Source organism: Pungitius pungitius, chromosome 11, assembly GCF_949316345.1.
Source record: "Pungitius pungitius chromosome 11, fPunPun2.1, whole genome shotgun sequence".
In the NCBI taxonomy this organism is placed as follows: Eukaryota; Metazoa; Chordata; class Actinopteri; order Perciformes; family Gasterosteidae; genus Pungitius; species Pungitius pungitius.
Window position 1 is genome coordinate 19,201,298 of NC_084910.1, and position 18,593 is coordinate 19,219,890.

General features: G+C 45.9%; 3 protein-coding genes across 6 annotated transcripts; 1 reads left to right on the forward strand and 2 right to left on the reverse strand.

The window, feature by feature from the left end:
• Nucleotides 1–1,086: 1,086 nt before the first annotated feature.
• On the reverse strand, nt 1,087–6,444 carry LOC119198117 (acidic leucine-rich nuclear phosphoprotein 32 family member E-like). 3 transcript variants are annotated; one of them, XM_037454995.2, is made up of 7 exons: nt 6,241–6,444; nt 4,124–4,273; nt 3,296–3,418; nt 2,927–3,086; nt 2,265–2,392; nt 2,022–2,094; nt 1,087–1,660 (listed from the first exon to the last, which is right to left on the reverse strand). In XM_037454995.2, exons 1-7 carry the CDS (start codon nt 6,292–6,294, stop codon nt 1,581–1,583), a joined length of 768 nt encoding a protein of 255 aa, XP_037310892.2. In that variant the 5' UTR covers nt 6,295–6,444; the 3' UTR covers nt 1,087–1,580. The 3 variants fall into 3 exon arrangements, with proteins under 3 accessions (XP_037310892.2, XP_037310893.2, XP_037310894.2); XM_037454996.2 differs by lacking the exon at nt 6,241–6,444 and adding an exon at nt 6,021–6,151; XM_037454997.2 differs by lacking the exon at nt 6,241–6,444 and adding an exon at nt 5,053–5,491.
• Nucleotides 6,445–7,888: 1,444 nt separating this feature from the next.
• smad10b (SMAD family member 10b) lies at nt 7,889–14,309 on the reverse strand. The gene is made up of 11 exons (XM_037454981.2): nt 14,226–14,309; nt 13,714–13,942; nt 13,053–13,230; nt 12,852–12,965; nt 12,025–12,264; nt 11,646–11,756; nt 11,496–11,549; nt 10,835–11,018; nt 10,570–10,738; nt 10,230–10,335; nt 7,889–9,345 (listed from the first exon to the last, which is right to left on the reverse strand). Exons 1-11 carry the CDS (start codon nt 14,243–14,245, stop codon nt 9,140–9,142), a joined length of 1,611 nt encoding a protein of 536 aa, XP_037310878.2. The 5' UTR covers nt 14,246–14,309; the 3' UTR covers nt 7,889–9,139.
• Nucleotides 14,310–14,827: 518 nt separating this feature from the next.
• LOC119198118 (uncharacterized) lies at nt 14,828–17,887 on the forward strand. 2 transcript variants are annotated; one of them, XM_037455000.2, is made up of 6 exons: nt 14,828–15,203; nt 15,878–15,964; nt 16,107–16,251; nt 16,354–16,477; nt 16,999–17,070; nt 17,226–17,887. In XM_037455000.2, the coding sequence occupies exons 2-6, from the start codon at nt 15,879–15,881 to the stop codon at nt 17,453–17,455; spliced, it is 657 nt and encodes a 218-aa protein (XP_037310897.1). In that variant the 5' UTR covers nt 14,828–15,203; nt 15,878; the 3' UTR covers nt 17,456–17,887. The 2 variants fall into 2 exon arrangements, with proteins under 2 accessions (XP_037310897.1, XP_037310896.1); XM_037454999.2 differs by having other exon boundaries at nt 14,829–15,169.
• Nucleotides 17,888–18,593: the final 706 nt, after the last annotated feature.

The following is an 18,593-nucleotide window of genomic DNA, read 5'->3' on the forward strand; positions in this document are numbered from 1 at the left end:
TATGCATCGTATGCATCATATGCGTCCTATGCATCCTATGCATTGTATGCGTCCTATGCATCCTATGCGCCCTATGCATCCTATGCGTTGTATGCATCGTATGCGTCCTATGCATCCTATGCGCCCTATGCATCCTATGCGTCGTATGCATCGTATGCGTCCTATGCATCGTATGCATCATATGCGTCCTATGCATCCTATGCGTCCTATGCGTCCTATGCATCGTATGCGTCCTATGCGTCCTATGCGTCCTATGCATCCTATGCGTCCTATGCATCCTATGCATCATATGCATCGTTTGCGTCCTATGCATCCTATGCATGCTATGCATTGTATGCGTCCTATGCATCCTATGCGCCCTATGCATCCTATGCATCCTATGCGTCGTATGCATCGTATGCGTCCTATGTGTCCCACTAACAGATCTGTATCCTGACAGAAAACAAAGCGGTACATACCCATGTATGTTGAGATGATCTGCAGCGCTCTCCTGTGGAGAAAAGCTTTCAGGTCTGGAGACAGGATGAAGCTCAGGATCAGGACACCAAACTCCAGCAGAACACCGGAAGTTTCTTCCCTTCAACAGACGCCGCCCCCGCCCCCCCCCCCCAGATGGAGTCCTCACAACATGCAAACACTCTCACACGTGCACTTGATTAATTTCATCTTGTTACCTTTTTTAACTCGTATTCCTCTTTTTAAACTAACCCTTAGCATTATATTCTATTGTATTTGTATCTTATTCCTGCACCATGTGGTCTGCTGTCAGGCACCAACCGCCAAGTCAAATTCCTGTCTGACGTATTTTGGTAATAAACGTGATCCTGATAACGAGGGCGAATTGTTCTCTGCATTTAACCCCTCACAGGAGCACAAGGACCTGAACTTCAAGACCAACATCATCCTCGGTACCTTCATTTCACTGTTGGATGTAATTCAATCCGTCCTGCTGCTGTTGGATTGTGTAAATATACATGACATATAATGTATGTATTGTTCCATTCAAGTCTTCAGATTGATAAGTTGGGTTTTTTTGATCAGTAGAAAATATCAATGAGGTTTTTTCTGCATTGAAAAGACACAACGTTGATATTTTATGATTTTATTGAAAATAAACTCAAAACTACGACAAAAGAAGAAGAAGAAGACCGGAGTAAAAATATAAAATAAACCAATTCAACATTCACACCTACAGAAACCACTATGTACAAAGACCAGGACCCACAGAAACCAGGAGGATCAGAGACCCACAGACCAACAGGTTGGGATGGTTTAAAAATCTTCCCAGAATGCACTGCTGCTACATGGAGCAGAGAGCTGAGGCTCATGGGTAACATAGTTGCTGTTTTGGCGGACGGGTACAAGGGGGCCTGCAGGTTTCTGATCAACAACAAGATGCAGATTAATGTTTGCTTAATACTAAAGAGACTCGAACAGGAAGTAGAACATCGGTCGAAGTACTGAGTACGACAGCAGAAGTACTTCATCTGAGGTCTGATCACACTCTCTGTTTCCTGTCTGTCTGTCTGGGGGGGTCAGAGGTCACTAGAGTGGGGGGGGGGGGGGGGGGGGGTCAGCAACTATTCATCGTCGTCATCGTCACCATCATCCTCTGCATCTCTCTTCCTCTTCTCCCCCTGAACATCTGCACCATCCACATCTGGGAGAAAGAGATTTCCAAAACAAAGTGTCTCTATATCATATTTTCAGATGAACAGATTCTATAGATCCATATTACAATAATGCTTCTAGATCAATGTGTCCAACCAGCATCTCAATCTGAACAAGCTCATCAAACAGGTGAGATCTAATTCAATAATATCTATTTTAGATTCTTTTCAAAAAGTGCTTTAATTTTAATAGAGAAGAAAAATCCAATCCCCAAAACAGAAAATATGAAAACGGAGAAATTAAACAAATGCAAACATTATCATTTTTAATATTTTATGTACAAAATAAAAGCGCTGTTTAGAATCATTTTTAATGGTGTTGCACTTCCTAAAATTATTTTAAACACAAACCTCCGTCTTCTTCTTCTTCTTCCTCTTCCTCCTCCTCCTCTTCTTCTACGTAGTCTCCATCATCTTCCTCATCCTTAGAAGAAAAGAGCACAGTGACATCATGAGGATGAAGAGCACAGTGACATCACGAGGATGAAGAGCACGGTGACATCACGAGGATGAAGAGCACAGTGACATCACGAGGATGAAGAGCACGGTGACATCACGAGGATGAAGAGCACAGTGACTTCAGAGACAACTCACCTGGATTCCGTCCTTCATCAGGTACGACAGGCCGACCTCCTCCTCTCCCTCAGAGCTGTCAGCATCTTCCTCTTCCTCATCATCATCATCATCATCGACTCCATGTGGACCAGCGACATCATCGTCATCTGAAACCAAACACAACATCCATCATCAAAGGCCTCTGATGCCTTCACAGTAATCGGTAAAACGCAGTGTTGGTGAGGAACGTTACCAAAAAAACAAAAACAAATATCAAACAATAAATTCTACAAAAAAGTAAATAGATGATTAATATTATTTTTATCCAATTTTCTTTAAGAATTTTAGAAAAGAGGGAAAACCAACTGAATCATTTGAAAATGAAAATAGTGAATAAAACTCAATGTTTAATATGAGGGGGCTCCGTCCCCAGCTGTAATCAAAGTTCAGATGGCTGCATGAACTTCAGTATCTGTAGGTCCAAAATAATATTAATGTATTTGTTCAAAAAAAAGCTGGTTTATAGATAAATATACCAGCATCGTATTTGTTGTACCGTATTGAATTCTGTTAAAAGTATATTTACGGCAGGTATCCCGACCGTGATGATATCACATGACCAACCGACGTAATGCAATAACCCTTCTGTCTGCTGTGCAGGACCAGTGGTAAACCAGAGGTTCTACTGAGAGACCGGTTACCGGTGTCAGCCTCCGAGTCCGGCACCTCGTTGTCCTCCTGGTCGTACCCGTCCAGGAAGGTCAGCTGAGGAAGCAGCTCGAAGACGGCGTCCGTGTAGTCGTCCAGCGTGGAAACCTCACAGCTGTACAGGTACAGACTCTTCAGGTTCTTCAAGTTCTTCTGCAGAACCCAGACGACAAAAACTTCTAAAGACAAAGCCCGATGGAGAACACACGGTGCCTTTAGGCTCCACTCAGTAACAGTGGAAGAAAGCTACATCATTATGCTGTGTGATGCCTTCTGGGTCCACAGTAATGTTTTGTGACAGCGGTTGATCAGACGGACAGACTGAGTGTCACATGACGTCACGTGACGTCAGAGGAACTCACCAGCGGCTCAATGCTGCTCAGCTCTTTGATCTTGTTCCCGCTCAGGTTCAGGTACGCCACGTTGGGACATTTCTCTGCCACTGCGTCCAGATTTCCTGTGATGGTGTTGTCACTCACTTCCAGCTAAACACACACACACACACATTAATCATCGACTCGTTGTGCACCACGTCGACGTGAGGAACCTAAGGAGCCTCCAGCAGCTCTTCTGCTGATTACTCGTCATCCAGCTGACCAAGCTAGCGTTAGCGTGCTAATAACAGCAGTGAAGTGTGTTGTACTTTTTAATGCTGTCATATACGGTAGTGTAGTGCACATCTACTGTAGGTTTTATGGTAGTTGATGCCTGTAAAGGGAGACACACAGTGATCCAACTAAGAAGCCTCTAATGCATTTATTTACTAATGCTATTTTAAATCCATCTCAAAGAACTTGGTTATTTTTTAGCTTTATTTAGATGTGATGTATACATCTACTACAAGGATAGTAATCATTTTAATGAATAAGCTTTAAGTGAACATGGGGGTGTGTATCTGAGTGTGTGTCTGTGAGTGTAGAGAACAAGTTCTGACGTTTAAACAAATCCTGTTCAATTTTCTGATTTGTATCTTTCTTTATTTTTTATAAATTATTATTATGTTCAAGGAGCTTCCTGTACTGAAGTATTTTTGCAATGTGAACTTGGAGTTGTGTTTTAGAAGAAAGGGTTGGAAATAAAGCTTTTTAATGCTGTTTTTTATCTGATTCACGAAAGTCAAGCTACGGGGAGACACCAAATACAACCACAGGCAGCGTTTGCATTGTGCGAACAGGAAGTGCGGCACCGACCTTGCGAAGCTTGGGCAGCGAGGGCAGCTTGGCGAGTGACGAGAGGCCCGCGTTCACCATGCTGAGGACCTCCAGCGCCACATACTCCTCCGACAGACCCTCCACCTCTCCGTCACTGGAGCGACAGTTATCCACCACCAGCTCCGCCACCTGAACAACAACAACAACAGGTCATGTGACCACACCTCCACGTCATCCAGCAGGAAATACTGTTCTTTAAAACCTGCTCTTTAATGTGAAAAATTAATTCAGAAATGAACACATTAAAACCAGATCTGGTTAGAAAAAAAGTTCACCGTAGACGTGTCAAACCAGGGCAACATTTATATGTTATAATAAAGAATATGTTTGATATTTGTAAAAACGTTTATTTTTACTAAAAGGGACAAAAACTCCTTGATGAACTACCCTTGTGCGCAGTGTTGCCAACTTAGCAACAATGTTGCTAGATTTAGCATCATTTTGATTACCCTGGCAACTTTTTTGGAAACAACGCCTAGCAACAAATTTATCTATTTAAAAAGATATGTATTTGGCACTTTTCACACAGTTTTACACAAAACGTCACGTAGCAACTTTTAGCAAAAAATCGACGCGCCTCTAGTCATGGATATATAAGCTGTGTCTCAAAGTCGTTAGGCTGCGTCCTAAAGGACGCTAGGCTGCATACGTCACTTCCTAGCTGCTAATTTCCTGTCTCGTTCCGTCGGCTCCTCTGAACACGCAGCCCCCCAGGAGTTTTTTTTTAACTTTTAAAAGTAATCGAATTCGCTCAAATATCTACTGGTATAAATGTTATAATATATGACATCACATTTTAGTTTAGAAAATCGCTTAAGTCACGTGACGTTGGTAACCGGTGTCGTGTGTTTACATTCACCTAAGAAGTTAGAACCCCCCCCCCCCCCCCTCCCCATAAAGCCCCTGACCTGAACCCCCCTGGGTCCATGTAGCTCAGCAGGTTGCTAAGCGACGGGAGCACTGATGCAAGCCGGAAGTCCCCCGTAGGACAGACGGTACCATCTCAGTGACCTTTCGGCTCAGCCTGTGTGGTTGTTGGAGGACCAGAAGGTTACGAAGGCTGGATGCAGCCTTACGACACTGCTACAGCTACATAAAGGCCTCTAGCAACTTCCCCGGAACACGTGTCAGCAACACTGCGCGTGCGTGGAAGAGGGACAGACACGCGCAGCAGCTGCGTGCGCGCGCATCTACCCAGCGACGAACTTCTGTCGGTCGGATCCTCTTACGTTTAACGATCTCGTTTTTAACCACTTATCTTTAACTAAGGAAAGAGGGAGAACGTGGTTTATCGGCCCTTCAGAAAAAAAACAGTTCGACCATGGATTGCCGCTTAATTCAACCCATAAAAACACGGCGAGTCCCATAGGGGCCATTATCGAAATATAATCAAATACAAGTAATACTACGGTTTGAGTCAGGATGAACCGAATGGACCAGCAGGACCGGAAGAATAGTAAAAACTGTTAAAATGGTGCCGGTGCAGAGCATCACTCTGGCCTGAAACAAAGTAAATGTAGAACTAAGATATTTGAGAATTATAGGCCAAACCCGGTGTAACACTGAAGGTTAAAATGGCAGCCAGCTCGACGGCGCGGGGAACCGGGAGTGCTTCAAATTAACGTGACGGAGGCCAGGATTTTAACCAACGGACAAGCGTTATGCCGAAGTTATAACATGTAATTCGTTAGAAGTCTCAAGTCGTGTATCGTTAGTTTTTGCCAAGACAAGAAGACCGTCTTAAAAGGACTGGTTTTCTCAATGAGGTCCGATCTTTTAGACGTCAGTGATGACAGCGGGAGCCTCTCAACGCGGATTGGTCTTCGCCCCACAGCGTCATGACAATTTTCACCGAGTTGAAGACGTTCCAACTTACGCGAATAAGGCAAATGATGTGAATTCGCGCCGCGCAACGTTAGCCGTTAGCTCGTACGCTAGCTGAAGGAGGGGGAGTGTCCTCCATGATGGATACGGGGAAGTTGTTTCTTGTTCAGAATGTCGGAAATAGAACGCCGTCACTGTGGCTGCGTCCTCCTCCACCTCCACGGAGCGTGAGCGGTTCGATAGTAACAGAGTTGTAACGTTAGTCCACTCACCTCCGCTGGGTTCCTGTTCCTCAGCTCCAGGCTGATCCTCTTCTTCATCTCCATGTTGGAGCCCGAACAGGGAATTAAAAAACGTCAATAACAAAGGAAACAGAAAATTAAAAGTCTGCGTCTTCTTCCAGTAGATATCAGAAAAAATCTAAACGGCCATGTTCCCTGGCGCCCGACCTCCGCACCGGGACCACGCCCCCTTTAGAAAACGAATTTTCATACATCTGCTCACACTGCTCTGCCATTGGTTTGATGCTGAGCCAGTCATTATGCCCCTCCCCCTACAGCTCATTATCCACGAGTCTTCTCAGCCATTGTTCATAACCACCAGAGTGTTGCTTCCTTGTAACCAATGAGAAGGCGAGGATGGAACATTTAAACTTTACACACACCCACTCTTTTTCCTCATTCGCGCCAAATTATACTGACGCCTTCAGTTCATAAACAAGTAACGTTACACATTTAGTACCTGTTGTATAGTTAGCTAATAGTTGTGGTATAATGAGTATTGATAGGTGTACAAGTAGTGAATATGTATTACTGCGGGTAGTGACTTAGTTGTAGTACAATGAGTAGTGATTCTAGTACCAGTAATATAGTTGTAGTACTGCAGGTAGTAGGGTAGTAGTTGTAGTACAATGAGAAGAGATACTTGAACCAGTAGTGTAGTACTGCAGGTAGTGACTAGTAGTTGTTGTACATTGAGTAGGGATACTTGTACCAGTAGTGTAGTAATGCAGGTAGTGACTAGTAGTTGTTGTACAATGAGTAAGGCAGGCCCTTTTGGAGGTCCATCTCAAAATAGAGCTGAATAGATGGTCCAAATATATTTTAATTTCACTTGAACCAAGTGAAGTCACCACTTGAATCACATAAATAGCATTCAAACCTGTGTCCTCAAGTGTCCTTGATGATAAGAGCTGTTTCAATTCTTCCTCCATTAGCCCCTTTAGCATAGGAAATGGGCTTCAATGGTTCCTTGAAGGGCATAGAGAAAGATGATTCCTTGGTTAATTTCTTCATTATAGAAAATGGATGAGTAAGAAAGCGCAGCTTGACTTAGTGTGATCTTAATCATTTGCACGTTTGCTGATCTGAGAAGGAGGAGCTCAGTGGATCCAGGTGCACACAGCTGGGATCAGTCCACGGCTTTCTGAAGTAGACCACGGTGTCCATCACAGATTTACTGATGCAGAAATGGAGAAGACGCTGCATGGAGCATATTTCTCACCCGCTGAACAGCTACTGATCAAATATATGAGGAGGTGAAGCTTAAATTATGCAATATGCAAAAAAAGGAATATGGCAGCTGTAATTAAAAAGAGAAAAACTGACTAGGAATGTTGTACAAGTAGAGTGTCTTTGAGTAGCCTACCATGTACATATAAATAAAATGTATTATTTACCCCATACTTTGCCATATAGAGGGAACGTTCCTCTGGAAATTGACTCATTTAAAACTGTTATTCACAATGTGAGGAAATGTTTTATAACCATATGCACAAATCTCTCTAAGTTGTGTCAGATTCTAAATATCTTTAATGATCATACAGAACAAACATGACTCAAGTAAAGATAAAATACAAAAACATTTTGCAGGGTGGTAAGTTTGCAAATGGTGTGTAGAAATGACTTACAAGATGCCTGCTCATTTTTGATCTAAACCTTTATTGAAAATCTATAATTCATGTTATCTGCAATCTTGTGGAAATCCTCTTTGATGTACCACATTCTTCTGTGGCCATGAAGGTAATAAAGATGTGAGCTAAGGACTTCAGTGCCAAACACGCCCTTCTGACAGTACGGCAAATTGTGTCTTTATTTACAGGTTCGTCATATAAGAAGCTCAGTGCCATGCAGAGCATCTGTGGGATGGTGAGAGCTTCATGCTGGTCCATCTAAACACCTTCTCACGTCTGAGAGCACGTCTCAGTGTCAGAGCTTCTTCATCCAACACGTGGTTCAGAAATGGGCATCATGTTGCAGGAAGAAACAGGCGAATTGACTTTAGAAATCGCCCTCATCTGTTAAACCCGTTTGTTTGGGATCAGATCAGCTGATTTAACACATGAGACTGCAGGATTAATCTTAGCCTGGCTCTTAGCTGCAAAGAATAAATCGCTCCTTGGCCGGGTTTAATTCAACCTGCTTTCGTGCAACCAAGTCAGAGGTAAGTTCCTCCAGGATAACCTGAATATCCCGACATAATCTCTTATCCGGGTTTCGTGCAGTAGCCCCCTGGTGAATGATCCAATACAGCATGATGTTTATTTAGTAAATGATAGTCCAATTAGAGTCAAACAAACCATAAAGCAGGGGATGGCAGGGCGCTGAGGGCGGGCGACAGTGATTGACAGGTCTCTTCCAGAGACTACATATTCTCTACCTATTCCTGTCCAGATGTGTGAAATTGCACTTTTTTGTTATCCTGGGTGTGTTTCCTTATTGTTGAAATGCACTTATTGTTAGTCGGTTTGGATTAAAGCGTCACCTAAATGACATGTAATGTAACACTGATTGGAAAAACAAGATGGCAATGCCAAGAACCATAACCCACATAAGCCTTTAGAAACTAAACTGTCCAGGAATTGAACCTATCGAACGGTCTGAGTCACCTTGGATACAACTTTTCAGAAATCTGGAAGTGAAGTACAAAACAATTAATAATGAGCTTTCCAAAAGGAGAAAACTGACCCTTCTAATGTGCAAAATTGGATGCTGGTAACCATGGGAACTCATTTGACAGGAAAGATGCAATACTGCGGTGATCTGATTGTCTGAAGGTGTTCTGATCCCCCTGACAGGTTTGCAACGTCTCCCGAACAAAGTTCTGTGCTGATTGGTCGTACTGTGAACTAAGCCCCGCCCACCCGAAGCCCACAGAGGAAGCACGGCCGTGTCAGACAACGTGGTCTCGTGGCAGCAGCGTGTGTAGCACCTGGTCGAGCAGCTGCAGCGCTTGATGCAAGTGGACCTCCAGCCAGCAGGGTGTGTCCTTGATGCTCTGACGCGGGTAGTCGCACCCCCAACCTTTGACGAAGCTCATGCGCACAGTGCACAACTGCCGCAGGTCGTCCACGCTGAGGCCTGCTGAGGAACACACACCTGGAGGGAGACAGGAAGTCACAGCTTTACTCAGAATACTTGGGTCTCAAGAGGAGGAACCAACACAGACAGACAGGAGACAAGGACTTGTTTAAAGAGTCCAAATACAGGTTAGGCAGGGCCATAAGAGACGCCAAAGGACTGTACTTGGAGATGTTCCAACAGCAGTTCTCTGTCTGGAAAGGCCTCAGAAAGATTTCCACTACGAGCCCAAAGCCCCCCCACTTCATGAAGAACCTCCGCGAGGCCAACAGGCTGAACGATGTCTACTGCCGCTTTGACACACAAAGGAGCAGTCCTGAACTCATCCACAGCCTTCACACCCTCCAGTCCCCCCGTCCCACCACAGGGCCCATGCCCCCCCCCCCATCAATCCCCCACATCCTCTATCACATGGACGCCTCTCTCTATTCTCTCTCCACCCTGAACTATTGTGCTGATACGCTGTCTCCGGCGTATACCAACGTCTTTAACATCTCACTGGAGACCTGCTTCAAGGCCTCCACCCTCATCCCCGTCGCCCTGACCTCTGTGGCCATGAAGTCTTTTGAACGGCTAGCCCTGTCCCACCTGAAGACCTTCCTGGACCCCCTGCAGTTCGCCTACAGAGCCAACAGCTGACGTCAGCAGTTGGTCTCTTGAACCAAGTCCGTATCCCCCATTGACCAAAATAGTCCATCCCGGGAACACTTGCAGAGTGGTTTCTCTCACCATGGAAACATATGGTCATGCATGCGTGTTTTAACGTATTTCTCTGTTTATATTGTTAATTCTTGCTTGTATTACTTTATCGTATTTTACTTTATCTTCTTTTATTCTTATATTGCAAATTTCTCTATGTGTAACATATGTGGCCATAAATGGCTTCTGATTCTGATACTCACTGACTGCAGGGGCGATCCCACCCACGCCGTTCGGCCCCGAAATCGCACCAACAACCGCTGTCACCTGCTGCTGCATCTGCCTGTGACACTGCCTCAGGTCAAAGACCTGAAGAGACAGACAGGTGAGAACCAGACAGGATGGACAGAAAGACAGGTGAGGGACAGACAGATTATAGACTCAATTATGAGATATAAATAGTACGTATAGACTAAATGACGTTGCTAATACACTAAGCTGTTTGCATACTAGTAAGCTAACTAGCAGACGGCTGGCTAACTAGCTAATTACAACATACAACATATCTGCATAATGCAGTAAATCGTCTGCATATAGACTCACCTTGATGTAAGCTCCGGGGTAGATCTTATGGACCCCGTCTCCCGGAGCTCGGCCCGCCTCGCGGTCCAAGTACAAACTCTGGACGAACAGTGAGTGGTCGCTAAGGCAACGCATCCAGATGTCTCCCTCCCGGCGACATTCCAGCTGCACCCCCCGACCAATGTGAAGCCTGCGGGTAAACAAGGTGTAGAAGAAGAAGAAGGAGGCGTGTGAGACATTGCGCCTCCTCACAGCGCTGATGCCGACGCTGGAGGGGACGGGTCACCTGGCCTGGTGGCTGGAGGCGGTGCGGTGGACATTACTCAGCTGTCCCAAACAGAAACGGTCTCCCCCTGAAGGATCCACGTAGCCGTCCACGGTGACCAGAGCACAGCTGGACTGGACCTTAAACATCTCCCCGACCTGCACATCCAACTCAAAGTACGAGATGGAGCACCAGAACTCTGGACCTGGGACACGACAGAGACAAAGGGAGACAGTGGGGAGACTTCTGTTAATTAAAGGCATTATGGTAAGGTTTTTAAAATCGGGGATGTTTAACTATTTTTAGACATTTATTAACGGACGGATCTTCTATAGGACGTTTTAAAAAAGTGAGCATTTATATATTGGGTTTTTATTTTTATATAGTCACAGTTTAGTTTATTTCCTGTTTTATTGTGTATAATAATGTTCTTGACCTTTTCCTCTGTGACCTCACTAGGCTGAACAGATCCAGGCCTCAGGCCTACTTGCCCCCGATATACCTTTCCTTTTGAGGTAAGTTATTCCCGACTGGACGCCGCAACATATTCAGAATTTTTCTTTTGAACTCAAATTGTTTTTAAATGTCCCGACTTTAAAATGTCTTTTGAAAAAGCACAATTTTCTTTAAAGTAGGACGTTTTAAAAGTAAGAGAAATTGGACAGTTGGACAGAGTTGGTACCGGGGTGGTTGGACACCGCCTGTGGATACGAGGAAGAACTGTGGTGCTGTGACCCTGCAGGAACAAACATACATACTCAGTATACTTAATACCACTCAACATTAAAATACTACTACTGCAGTCTTCGGGTTATTTATCATGATGTCATACACAAGTGACTGTTAGGGGCGTGTTGATGATGATCTAATGGAGGCTGGTGGTGGCTCCGCCCTTTCCGTCCTGTAGGGCTGTAGGGGGCGGAGTTGTTACCTGGCCAGGTGGCTGCAGAGACACAGGTCGAAGGTCAATATCCGTCTCATAGTACTGACATTGCTGTGGTATAAGTACTACAACTAATGCTGTAGCTACTGCCACTGTAATAGCTACTACTTCTGCTGCTACTGTAAATATTCTAATTCCACTACAACTACTAGTAATAGCTATGTCCCTACTACTTCTACTCCATTAATACAACTATTGTAACGCACCTACTTCTTGTATTAACGGTTACTACTACTCATGTGTTGCCAGCTGTACTTATAGTTTTTACCTGTGTTGTACTTCAGTACAGGTGTGTGCACAGGTGTGTCTTCTTTACCACTTTTGGGGGGGCCGCTGTAGTCGGGCTGCGGTGGCGCGGTGGGATTGTGAGGGCTGAGTTGGGGGGGGTGAGAGGGGGATGCATGGCCTTCATGGTTTTGGGGGGGGGCGGTCTGAAGTAGCCCGGGGCCATCGCTACAGACCCCCCCTCTGCCCCTCCCACAACCGACAGCCGACATGGAGCTGCTGCCTGTAAGACACGGCGCAGGACAATAGACAACGAACGCGCACCTGAATACAGAGGTGGGTTCAGTGATATATGCTCATTTAAAACATATTTATTACCTTTCATTTAAATACATTTTTTTCCGTTTTTTTTAAATTATTATACCATTTTTAATTGGTATTGAATTCAAAGATAGATGGGTTTACTCTAGGACATTTCAAGAAGAAGGTCTGACAGCGGGGGGGTGAAGAGGTTGCGCACGTCATTCAGGACAGGAAGTGCAGAGCGACACGTGCTTCCACGTCACCAGAAACGGCTCCGATGACACCAGGAAAGTCGACGAGATGGCAACTAATTTGGACTGAAAGGACCAGGAGTTGGATGGAAATGACGACGCCGTAAAGATCTCAGCACCGATTGGCTCGTCGGGTCAAAAGTGTTTTATTGCGAAGATCACGACATCACCTTTTCTCCTCGTCTCACTGCAATCGCAGAAACGCTGCCACTTCATGTCGGAATCAGAAAGTTTGTCTCCTGGGTCATCTTTGTAATTAGCTTTTAAGACAATATTGGCTTCCACCGGAAAGGGGCGGGACTTATCCTCAACTGACCTGAAGGAGAGAGGGGCATGCTGGGATACATGCTGAGAGGGCGGGGCTGGCTGTATGGGTCAGATTGAGGGGGCGAGTCCTGCATGAACTCCTCCTTTATCAGAGACGTTGGACCTGAAGAAGGACACAGGCGAGACAGGGTCGACCAATGAGCTGCGGACGCCTCCTGTCCTCGTGAATATTAATGAGCGGCAGGCTCACCTGCGGCGGCGGGGGACGCCACTCTCTCGTAGTGGTACGGGTTCACACACACGCTGTCGTACTTTAGGTCGAAGGCAAACTGACAGAAGGTCACATGTTTCAGCTCGTTCTTATGGAGGTCCGGCCATCGCCACAGACGGGCATAGATCACATGGGGGAAGCCTTTCCTACCCGCCACCTACCCGCAGACACGGAGAGAGACAGACAGGTGAGTGATAGACAGGCAGGGATCACATGGAACACACACACAAACACACTTACCCACACACACTCACACACAGACAGACATTGAGGGGCAGACACACACAGGAATAACAACAAATCCTCCTGGAGACCAAACATATGATGTTCTTTGATAAAAACTGAAGGACAGAAGACAACTACAACTCCCAGGATGCATTTTTGTGGTTAGCACGATGAGAAACACCTTCCTGGGTGGAGTCTGCATGTTCTCCCCGTGACAAAATCGTGCTCGGAGGGTTAGTGGTGACTGTGTGGTGGTTGTGTGTCTCGATATGACTGCAGACCAGTCCAGGGTGGACCCGCCTCTCCTGACGTGGGCCGGGGACCTTCTAAAGATAGTGGTGTAGAACATGATCGACTACCTCAACAGACCGTTGTGTACCTGTATGCGTTGCTGAGACTACGTTGGACGTCCTACCTGCAGCCGCCCGTCCAGCGTCCTCTGGATGGTCACGCATTTGCTCGGGTGGAGGCCGTTGGTGGTGACGGCGGTGATGAGGGAGTCCAGCTCCTCCCTCTTCTCCTTCAGCTTCTTCACCAGGCTCTCGATGGCGCGCTTGGCGAAGCCCTCGTTGTCGCCTCCCTGCCGATGGAACATCAGGCTGTGAACGATGCTGAGGCAGGCGTCAGCGCTGCTGGGGGCGGGGCTAAGCACAGACATGGTCACCTGATCAACAAAGACAGCAATGAGGGACATGACATTTGGGGTCCTGTACTACAATAATACTCCTAAACATGACCCTAGCACTATATACACTAATATATGTAATGTATAATGTAACTAATGTAATAGTACAGGGAGTGTATATATCAGACAGAGACACAGAGAGACACAGAGAGCGATGGACAGACCCAGAGAGACAGACAAAGACAGTGAGACGGACGCATTAACAGAATTCAGACAGACAGGTCGTCTCCGGCTCGACTCACCGGGTTGTGATCTGCTGCATGTGACGAGATGCGCCGCGTGTCTGCGTGTCTTCTGTGGGATCCAGACTGCCTGAGAGACAGAGTGTGTGAGTGTGTGTGTGTGTGTGTGTGTGTGGGGGGGGGACCAGACAGCCAGACATAACAGGAAGTCAGGCGGCTTCGACGTTCTCTCTTGGATTATGTGTATTTAAAGCATTAGCAATGTCAACAACAAAAGTACAAATATGGCGATAAATACTATCATCATCATATATATATATACATATATATAAATACTATTTTCAGTGTATATATATGTTTGTATAAAAGCAGTAAAGAGCAGTATAAATCAATGCATCAGGGTTTGGTTCCCGTTGTCCGAGGTGTTTGAGGCTCTCAGACACATTGAGTCTTAAACGAACCCTTCATTACCCACAGGTCAACTTCACAGTATTCTAAGTAATGTTGGTTCATGTATATTCAAATGTTACTTATAAGCTTCTAAATGTGCAAATTAGTACAAATTAGATGGAAAAACATTTATAAAATAAATTAAACGAAAAGAGCTACTTTCTGAATCTGGAAACCGAAAATAAATCACCAGATAAGAAATAATATAATTTAAGTACATAAATAAATAATTGAAGTAAATCTTCTATGCCCATTGACCTTCATTAAACAAGTAACACGAGTATTAAATAGACTGAAGCTGAAAACGTGACCAACGGGGATCTAAACACAAACTATTTGACACCTTTTCCAACATAACTCGGCAGTTGCTGTTACCACTACAACGCACGTGACATCCCGCTAACTAGGTGTTGCCAGACAAGAAACGTGACGTCACGCTAGCTAGCGGTTGTCATATAACGCACATGACGTCACGCCAGCTAGCTGTTGCCAGACAAGAAACGTGACGTCCCGCTAACTAGCATTAGCTGCAGCTGCTCCCAGCTTAGCGCCAGGTGAGTTCTCATCGCCTCGTTGTGGACATTTAAGGTGAGCTTTGTCCCTTGTGCCCGTGAGTTACAGCCATGGATGTATCTAACCGTACGGCTAACCGTAATCTAAGTTTTAATATTTAACGTTAGTTATTGATAGATTGCTGTATGGATTTCGGCGGACTTAATGGAATTAACCAGAGTTTAATTTGGCACCTGTCGAGCTACGCGTCTTTAAAGCTCAAGCTAAGGCCGCTAACGTTAGCTCGAAAGGATGTTGCTAGCAACGAGCGCAACTTAATGATGATAATGATTAGTGATTATAAAACACGGCATAGACCAAAGGTTCACACTTCTGGGCTCGTTGAGGTATTTTCTCAAATTCGGCTGTTATTATTCACAATAAACGCACGTTTTACTTGAAGGAGGTCAAAGGGCAGGGCGTAGGCTCGCTCCAGGCTCGCGGGAACTGCTCGTGTTCGTCGCGGGCGGTCAGCGCGTGCGTGTGTTTATTAGTCCGCGCGTGCAGGTGTTTATTAGTCAGCGCGTGCGGGTCTTTATTAGTGACCCGCGCGGGTCTTTATTAGTCAGCACGTGCTGGTGTTTATTAGTCAGCGTGTGCAGGTGTTTATTAGTCAGCGCGTGCAGGTGTTTATTAGTCAGCGCGTGCAGGTGTTTATTAGTCAGCATGTGCACGTGTTTATTAGTCAGCGTGTGCACGTGTTTATTAAGGATGAGTCGGGGAGACCAGCAGCCGACGGATTCCAAAGCGAGCTCGTTTTTCCCGAGAAGTACGTCCACAGTGTCTCTGGACGAGCGGTGAGTCTGCTGCATCACAACAGAACTTCATGTGTATCTTTCATTCACGGCTTCATTAATTCATTCTTGTGGGTCCAAAAGACAGAACCGGATGAAATAATGGAACCCAGTATTGTGTTGTCTCACTCCCGTCTACCTGTAGCTTCTCTCAGGTGTTGGTAGACCAGCGGAGCCTCTCTAGAGGTGTTACCTTTGACCCTGCCATGCTGCAGCAGCAGGAGGGGTGTGTGTCCCCACGTGTGGTGCTGCTGGTGGAGACAGAGAGGTCATGGCCGCTCTGCCTGCCGGTGAGTCACAGAGCTGTAGATGTGGGAGGGGATTCCTCCAGGTGTGCACACCTCCTACCTGGCTAACGCTCTGATCTGCGCCCTGACCCGCCTGTGGGGCAGCGCTCCAGGAGGAGCAGCGTCTGGACTCGACTCGGCTGGCGGCAGAGCACGTCCAGACCTCCGGGCTTCTGGAGCTTCATGAACAAGTACAGGTGGACAAGGAGCTCCGCCTCCACTTGCAGACGTGTGTACCGGGTGGTAGTTTCCTCTTTCCCTCCTTCATCTCTATCTGTACCTCCTTGTTCCCTCCTTCATCTCTATCTGTACCTCCTTGTTCCCTCCTTCATCTCTATCTGTACCTCCTTGTTCCCTCCTTCATCTCTATCTCTACCTCCTTGTTCCCTCCTTCATCTGTATCTCTACCTCCTTGTTCCCTCCTTCATCTGTATCTCTACCTCCTTGTTCCCTCCTTCATCTGTATCTCTACCTCCTTGTTCCCTCCTTCATCTGTATCTCTACCTCCTTGTTCCCTCCTTCATCTGTATCTCTACCTCCTTGTTCCCTCCTTCATCTCTATCTCTACCTCCTTGTTCCCTCCTTCATCTGTATCTCTACCTCCTTGTTCCCTCCTTCATCTGTATCTCTACCTCCTTGTTCCCTCCTTCATCTGTATCTCTACCTCCTTGTTCCCTCCTTCATCTGTATCTCTACCTCCTTGTTCCCTCCTTCATCTGTATCTCTACCTCCTTGTTCCCTCCTGTTCAGGACCAGGAAACCTTCACAGACCACTCGGGAAGCGTCGCCTCGTGAGGATGAAAAAGGTCAGCAAAATGATCGGTAAGTGGATGAATGCTTACCTAACGTACTTAATACTGTCCCACCTGTGCTCTCACCTGTGGGTTGTCTCACTGCGCTCTGAAGGTCTTTGTCTTCATGACATCAGGTATGGGACACAAACATGCTTAACACCTGATTCGTGTACCTTTTTACAGGACGAACACACCTGCAGAGGGGCGGGGTCACTTCCTCTGGGAGGCGGTGCGTGGGCAAAGGCCGCATTCCGACGAAGCGTCAGCTGGACGCACAGCTGGACGAGTACATGGCCAAGACCAAGAGCCGGTTGGACGCACAGCTGGACGAGTACATGTCCATGACCAAGAGCCGCCTGGACGCTCAGTTGGACGAGTACATGTCCATGACGGGCCCCGCGCTCTGGGACTGAGGGACTGGGGCGGGTTTCCTACTAGTTGTCTTTAGTGTTGATTTGGATCTGGAGAGCTTAGGTTTGTCCCCCAGGTGGTGTTTTACCTGGTTTGTTTTTGTTAAGTGACCTCTCTACGTTGGAGCTTTCTCCCTTTTGTGACTGAGGCGCCTCTTTTGTGCCCAGAATTTAAAGTTTAATATTTTAATAAAAAACGTTCTCTAATGAGTCCACTTTGTTTACTTCAGGTGTTTAAGTCCATCGTTCCACTTTTGTCCTGCAATACCGATCCAGGGCCCCGTTCCTCGTACGTGGTTCAGCTAAGTCGATCAAATGTCCCACGATCAGCTCAAATTGAGATGATCGACATCAAGGATTTATTTAACACAACGGCAAATAAACTTAAAGGAAGATGAGCAGATGATTAAAAAGCTTATGTATCATATGTGTGTGTGTAGATGACCATATAGAACTATGAGTTTTATGTGTGAATCAGTGTATTTCTATTATTCATAATCTGACATGTGATCAAATGAAGCAGTGAAACGAGGAACATCCAGAAGTTTATTAAGAGACAAATAAACCAACAGAACTTTAGGGAGAGCACGACATGCAGCGGCTTTCCAGATGTTCTCTGCATCGCATCGTGGACACACATGGACAGTATGAGAGACAGTGTGAGACATGAGACAGTATGAGACATGAGACAGTGTGTGAGACAGTGGACTGCAGCATGTGGTCTTCAACACGTAACGGGACAATCTTGTAAATAAATGCTACTTGTCTTCAGCGTCGAAGCCGTTCATACAGGAAGTGATGTCATGACGGGTCTTTGTGATGTCATAGATCCTATAAGACGTTAATCTAACTGATGTCGCTCCTTCATCAATGAGGAAGACAGCGGTGAAGTCATCCAGCAGCCAGAGCAGGTCCAGGTTGTCCCATGCGTTGCTATGGTGATTTAGACAAACCGAAACGCCGGATCTACGTCCTCTCACCCTGAAAAGGATCAAAGGGCCCTGATCAATACTCACGTTTTCTTTCATTCTGTGTTTTAGTTCAATTTTTTAGACTTTACAAATTAATGAGTATCTGGGGTCCAGTTCAAGGAGAATCAACAATGATATTTTCTTTATTGATCCATCAAGCCAGGGGCAGA

Excerpts from the sequence above, each read along its gene's own strand:
- LOC119198117 (XM_037454995.2), bottom strand. The coding sequence starts at position 6,294 with ATGGAGATGAAGAAGAGGATCAGCCTGGAGCTGAGGAACAGGAACCCA. Across the intron at positions 3,419-4,123 it reads CGCTGCCCAAGCTTCGCAAG|CTGGAAGTGAGTGACAACAC; the intron begins GTCGGTGCCGCA and ends GTGTGTGTTTAG. Across the intron at positions 2,393-2,926 it reads GGACTCGGAGGCTGACACCG|ATGACGATGATGTCGCTGGT; the intron begins GTAACCGGTCTC and ends GTTTGGTTTCAG.
- LOC119198118 (XM_037455000.2), top strand. The coding sequence starts at position 15,879 with ATGAGTCGGGGAGACCAGCAGCCGACGGATTCCAAAGCGAGCTCGTTT. Across the intron at positions 16,478-16,998 it reads CTCCGCCTCCACTTGCAGAC|GACCAGGAAACCTTCACAGA; the intron begins GTGTGTACCGGG and ends CCTCCTGTTCAG. Across the intron at positions 17,071-17,225 it reads AAAGGTCAGCAAAATGATCG|GACGAACACACCTGCAGAGG; the intron begins GTAAGTGGATGA and ends ACCTTTTTACAG.
- smad10b (XM_037454981.2), bottom strand. The coding sequence starts at position 14,245 with ATGCAGCAGATCACAACCCG. Across the intron at positions 13,943-14,225 it reads ATGCAGCAGATCACAACCCG|CCCCGCCCCCAGCAGCGCTG; the intron begins GTGAGTCGAGCC and ends GTCTGTGCTTAG. Across the intron at positions 11,757-12,024 it reads TGTACTGAAGTACAACACAG|CCACCTGGCCAGGTAACAAC; the intron begins GTAAAAACTATA and ends GTGTCTCTGCAG.